The sequence below is a fragment of the Copidosoma floridanum genome, unplaced genomic scaffold (genome assembly GCF_036245765.1).
Source record: "Copidosoma floridanum isolate Cflo_tuat_1 unplaced genomic scaffold, Cflo_Japanese_pri ptg000025l, whole genome shotgun sequence".
NCBI lineage: Eukaryota > Metazoa > Arthropoda > Insecta > Hymenoptera > Encyrtidae > Copidosoma > Copidosoma floridanum.
The window spans coordinates 6,673,677-6,680,208 of NW_028321902.1; the positions used below are offsets into that span (position 1 = coordinate 6,673,677).

The 6,532-nt window shown below is 38.9% G+C and overlaps 1 protein-coding gene across 1 annotated transcript; it reads left to right on the plus strand.

Annotated features, from left to right (window-relative positions):
- Positions 1-433: 433 nt before the first annotated feature.
- SH3PX1 (sorting nexin 33-like protein SH3PX1) lies at positions 434-5,244 on the plus strand. The gene is made up of 6 exons (XM_089595357.1): positions 434-1,016; positions 1,164-1,353; positions 2,884-3,332; positions 3,416-3,792; positions 3,904-4,228; positions 4,345-5,244. Exons 1-6 carry the CDS (start codon positions 1,002-1,004, stop codon positions 4,591-4,593), a joined length of 1,605 nt encoding a protein of 534 aa, XP_089451483.1. The 5' UTR covers positions 434-1,001; the 3' UTR covers positions 4,594-5,244.
- Positions 5,245-6,532: the final 1,288 nt, after the last annotated feature.

The window sequence follows — 6,532 nt, forward strand, 5'->3', positions numbered from 1 at the left end:
ATAAGGTCGGTGATTAAATTAGTATAAAATCAATTGTTAACTATTATGTTGTTACAATAGGCTTCTCAAAAAAAAAAAAAAAAAAAAAGTGTACAAGTGACGTTTGTACAAGAAGGTGATCGGATCGGTATAGCGTGCGATCAATATAATTACGCCAGTAAAGCTTCAACAGCTCTCTCGAATAGCGATACATATGAAATTCCGAAAAACCTTAAGACGCACAGGGTTTGAATCATCCGCATAAATCCGATACCATCAGCGCGAAACAAACTTCTGTTTCCACACTGATACATGGGACGTGATTGGTAAAGCGCGACCTCGAGTACAACATCCTTGCCCTGTTGCCCCCCCTCGATCGCCAAACTGTTTTTTTCAAATCTTGAAAGAAAAACAGAGACTCCGGGAGTATATCGATCATTGTCTACCGCACTGTCAACGTCCCTTCATCATACCATATATACGTATACGAAGTACGAAGTTTATCCGAAACAAGAGTCCAGAGAAAAAGAGAGACGAGGCGATGAAAAAAACACCCTACCTCTGCGTCCCACGAGCTCGACAAGGACGCAACGTCTCGAGACGCGTCATACACACCAACTCCATCTCGCCCTCTCTTCCTCTCCTCAATATAAGTATCTGAAGTACAGTAGTTATTGTAGCGTGTGGCGCAGGAAAAGCCAAGAGCTCGTCGTCCACCAGTGCCCTGCTGGAAGCGGAGCAGAAAAAAAAACGGCGTCGGGGCAGATAGGTATACCCCGGGTGAGCACATATAAGTACTACGGTAAATAAGTGTATATAATATATACACACCGAGAGGCGAGAGAGAGAAAACGGCAAATGTCAGGCTTGTATCGTCAGCCCGACGTTGTCCCGTCGTTTATGACGAATGACGAGCCGCACGGCGCTTAACCTCCTGCAGTGACACGGTAACGCTTGGTCGTAAGATATTGTGCGCGCGTGCTCCACCGCCCTGGGGAAGAGATCGTCGTCGGCGCGTCATCATGGACGGACGCCAGGTAAATTGAAAGCTGTACATCTCTTTGATCGGGTGTTTCAACTCGACCGAAGCCGACGATGACGCTTCGGTGGAGAGGCAACACCCCCTTGTTCTGTATGTAGCTCTGGTGTGACTGATGATGGTTTGATTTTTTTTGGTGCGATAGGTGAGGGCCTTGTATGACTTTTCCGGGGAGGCCGGCTCGGCAGAGCTGTCGATAACCGCTGGCGAGGTGCTCACTGTCATGAGGGACAACGTGGGGGACGGCTGGTGCGAGGGCCACAATCAGACGGGCCAGTCGGGGCTCTTCCCCGCCGCCTACGTCCAAGTTATCGAGGCCACGGCACCGACGACAGGTACTTTGTGCTTCACTACGTTTTTTCTTCCCTTTCATGGTTTGTATACTTATGCACTTTGGGACTCGTAGGGCTTCTCGCTTTGAAGGTTTGCTATACCTACAGTTTGTTTTGTCAGTTGTCGCGGGAGTGATTTTTCTTTCTTTTTTGTTTGCGAGATCTTGTATCGGGAAGGTTTTTGCTCGTGTTGTAATTAAAGATAAACTTTGGCGCAGTGTCTGTTTTTATTTCATACTTATTTGCATGGGAAGGTTTGTTCTTATACAGAACCAACATGTAGTCTTTTGTCCCAACTTACAAGTGTAGAGATACGATAAAAAATGTGATTGGTTTCAGTGAATTTAATAGAAAACACTTTTTTCTTGTGTGTACACGCGAATACTGTTTACAATGCAGAAGATAACAACGCTGCAGTCACATTTTTTTTAAAATTTCAGTTTACTCTTCAGATTATACCGACAAAATTGCCAAATGTATTAAAAACAACGACGATTGCTCGTAAAGACGATAGCTGTAATTATTCAAGGAAAAACTTACTTGGCGATTAAATTTTTATTGGCCAACTCGGGTTACTTAAAGACATTTCGTTTTAAAGTTGAAATCTAATATAAAAGTAAATTTTTTACCAATCATCCAAATGATAATGCTTCTATTTCCGTTACATCGTTGCTTTGTCGATGGATATTTTTAAGCTAAACGTCATTAATTATACTTTTAAGTCATGAATCTTCGGCAGTATCAGAGAAATCCTTAGATAACAAAGTTGTACATTTCTTAGGGCTGTGAATTGAAAAATCCAAAAACACAAAGCTTATCGAAAACAACAATAATGCGCGTTTTAGTTGATTTACAAAAATTACTAGCGATCGAATAATTTTTTTCAAATAAAATATTATTGTAAAATAAAAACAACGATGTATTCTCTGTAATTTTACTTACTATGTTCTAACCCTTCGTCTACGCATTTCCGGCTAGTTTGATTGAAAAAAAAAATTTTTCAAAGTATACGTGTCGCGTGTAAAGTATAAGCAGGTGCTTACGGCATACACATGAGTCAAACCAAGTGCATTTATTAGCTTCACCTCGTAAACGTACCGTTTTCACTTTTCATCTGAATTTTTCCTAATCAAGATCATAGCGCGCCACCAGTCACTTTCACGTGACACAAATATAAATGCCAATATGTGTTCTTATCAAACGTAAAAACGCTCGATAATAGCTCAGAGAGCTATTATTCTATTCTAGTGTTTTTTTTTTTTTTTATGTAATAAAGTGGAATTTAAATATTAAAATGTTAGAAACCTACGGTATCCAAGGAGAACTCCAATATCACCTTGGTATGCGGAATTATTTTTCTTATCAGCCTTCGTATATCTCCGTTTTGATGTATTTCATCGATTTCTCGCTTAAACAATAATAGTACAGAAGTGCAATTTTCACGCAACATACATCAAGTATACAACGACCATTCGGATAAAAAGAAATAATAATAATAATAATTTATTATCGACGAATCATCATATGTTCCAGGCAATTTAGCAAACTCGGTTCAAAGCTCGGGCGACTTCTGGGACGACGAGTGGGACGATGACTCGGAAATCGGGCAGACGCACGCGTACGTGCCCCCGATCCAGCAGCAGCAAAGCCTCCAGTCTGCCCAGTCGGGCAGCATAGATTACCACAACGACCTGCCAATCCACGCGGTGCACTCTATTATACCCGAGCGCTCGATCCCCAACGTACCAAAGAAAAACAATAAGTTCAGCAATCTGGTTAAATCCGGTGAGGAGAGCTTTCTGCTGAGCTCGAAAAAGGTCATCGTGCCCGAGTCCGAGAAGATATTCGTCGAGGAGATCGAGAGCGGAAGGTTCAATTGGGCGGAGACGGGGGAGAGCTACAACTGCGTGGTCACCTCGCCCAAAAAGGAATCCAAGCTCAAGGGCTTGAAAAGCTTCATTGTGTACCAGCTCACTCCTACGGTAAGTCGAATCAACGAGCCTATTGACGAAGATGAATAAAAACAAAGACTCTAGTATGAACGAACGAACGATCCCTTTTGCAGTTCAACAATATTCAAGTGTCGCGGAGGTACAAGCACTTTGACTGGTTGCACGAGCGCCTGGAGGAGAAGTTCTGCTTCGTTCCGATACCACCTCTGCCGGACAAGCAGATATCCGGACGGTACGAGGAACAGTTCATCGAGCACCGGCGCACTCAGCTCCAGGAGTTCGTCGACTACGTGTGTAGGCACCCGGTGCTGTCGCGAAGCCGCGTCTGGCAGCACTTTATCACCTGTACGGATGAGAAACGCTGGAAGGCTGGTAAACGGGCTGCCGAGAAGGATGAGCTGCTCGGGGTCAACAATTTTTTTGCGATAGAGTGCCCGGACACGCCGCTCGATGCCATCAAGATCGAGTTCCAGACCGATGCCTTTGCCAAGTACGCACTATATAAATGAGGGGGAAGGGGGATAGAGACCACCGACTCTATGGAGTTATTTCGTTTTTACGTGAAAAAAATCTTTCATGGATGAATTTTTCGTGGTTTTAGATTCATATCAGGGCTTGATCCAGTAGTGAAGAACTTTACGGCGATGGCGACGGACCAGGCCAAGAAGCACCAGGTGTTGTACAGGAGGGAATTTCAGAAAATCGGCTCGTGCTTCGGAGCCTTGAGTCATGCCTTAGAGGCCGACGATGTGGGCCGTTCGCGCAGTCAACTCACAAAGGCACTCAAAGACACGGGGGATGCTTACAACGAGATCGGAAAATTGTATGAGGAGCAGCCCAAGTTCGACTGGGAGCCTTTGGCCGACAAGTTTCACATATACCGGGGGATCGTCATTGGCTTCTCCGACGTCGTTGGTATTCACAAGGTATATACGCTTTTCTTGCTGTTGTCTGGTGTATTCAAAAGTTGCTGGGATATTTTTTATTTTTTCATATATATATATATATATATATATATATATATATATATTATCAATTACAGAGTGCGGTGCAAAAGCGAAAAGATTGCGAGAGGCTGGTAAGCGAGCACAAGATGGAGGCCCAGCAATTGCGAGAATTAAATCACCGAACGGACATAATTGCGCGAGCGCTGGGTGCCGAGGAAACGCATTTTCAAGTGGAACGGGAGATCCACATGAACCAGTCGGTCAAGAGTCACTTGATCGAGCAAATAAAGTTCTACCAAAACATCGTCCATAAGCTACAAGAGGCGCTCAACTCGTTCGGCTGACGGATTGGAACCAAGTTGCGGCTCAATTGTTCGTCTTCTCATTCACTTTTTTTACATGGCTTTATTGCTGCTATTGCTGCCAGTGCAGTCGCGACTAACGATAAGCTTTAAAGTGAAAATTATCTTTTCTTATAACTTGTAGGCCGTTTAGCGAGTGAAGTTACAGTTATGATGATGTTTGCGCGCACCTGTGAACACTATACTGTTTTAGTAGCGATTCAGGCCATGGAAAGTAATAGTTACGTTGGGCATGATGTAATGGCAATATTTTTTATCAAAATTCACGAATCATTTTTAGTCCGTTCCGCATTGTATTTTGCATTTTTAGCAACAATCTGAATTTATACACTTAATGAAACTGATAATAGTTGCTCGTGATCTTTCGTGTGAATAATGTCTTTTTCGATGTACTTTATTTTTTTATTGTAAATTGTTGATATACGAAATGAGTGGTCCATTGAAATTTTATGGTGATACGTACGAATCAAGATACACATCTTTTACGAATATATTATATGTATTTTAATTTTTACGAATTTATTCTCAGCCATATTGAAATATTTACGTTCAAAATGGCTGAGAAATCAAAGAGAAACATTAGACTATACACTTTTGTCGCATAGCTTAACTTGAATATTTATCAAGTATTATAAGTACATATTTTTAATAAAATTTGTTTTTTTTTTTTTTTTTTTTTTTTTTAATTATACATTTGAGAAAAATCGTATTAAAAATGATTTGTAAGTTTTAAATGATTTGCAACGATATTTTCCAATTATAAATACTTTAGCTAGTTTATAATGATGGAAGAAACACAATATTTTTCCAGGCGATTTCTCAAGAGTTAATTTTCTCAAATCGCTGTCACTTGCGTTTTTTCTGTAAACACTACAGACTGTAAGATAAACAAATTGTAACTAAGACGTTGATATATCAATTGTATAAATGAATTGTGTATATTATTTATACCTAAGGTAATTTAACTGGTGGATAAAATTTCTTCCTAAAAGTATTTTTGTAATAAGATGATAACAAGGATCTTTTAAAAAATGGATAAACGAAACAAAGCATTTTACAAAATTTTAAATTCTTTTCAGAAACTTTTTCACCGCCTACCAAGGCCTCTGAGAGCTTTTACAATTGTAATGATAATAATAATACTAATAATTAAAATAAGAATAAATATATCACTGAAACGAAAAATAACAAAACGCATGTCAAAAAGATGTTATGCCTCCATCATCCACATATTACGATACGTTGATAATCAGTAAAAAAAATTTCTAAATATTAATTATTTTTGTAATGTAACGAACAATAAAAGTTTCCTCACTCACAAGGGAAAGAGACAAAATTATTAAAAAGTTATCTAAGTTTCTATAATTATAAAGATAAATGTAAAATGGCTGTTCTAAAAAATTAGTGTTTTCGCATAAGACTAACTATATTTTTAAATGGAATCAAATATAGCGACATTGTGTTGTATTAAAAAAAATTGAATGTTGTTTCGCTTGGCACGAAAAATCTCTACATGTTTGTGAAATAAGATCTTAAAATAAATTATTTAGTATTTTAAAAAGAAAAATGTTGCTATTGTAACTCGAAATTATTTAATCCTACTGCTTGTTAATTTTTTTTGTTGAATAAAAAAAAACTCCTGAATGGAAAATAATGCTGTTATTAATGTAACATAAAATTGTAAGCTGTTCTACACATGGCATTGAGCGAAATTTAAATCGAAATTTTGAAACAAGCCATAGAATATGTCTCTTCCATATTCGGCATAACATCGACGAAACTAAATAACTGACACTTGATGTATAAAATGATAATATTAAATAACAAAAAAAAAAAAAAAATCAATGAAACTAGTGATTAAACAAAAATATCAAAACAAGTTCTTTCTTCTTTTTTTTTGATATCCCAATCATTTTTTCTT

Excerpts from the sequence above, each read along its gene's own strand:
- SH3PX1 (XM_089595357.1), top strand. Across the intron at positions 3,793-3,903 it reads CAGACCGATGCCTTTGCCAA|ATTCATATCAGGGCTTGATC; the intron begins GTACGCACTATA and ends TCGTGGTTTTAG. Across the intron at positions 4,229-4,344 it reads ACGTCGTTGGTATTCACAAG|AGTGCGGTGCAAAAGCGAAA; the intron begins GTATATACGCTT and ends TATCAATTACAG.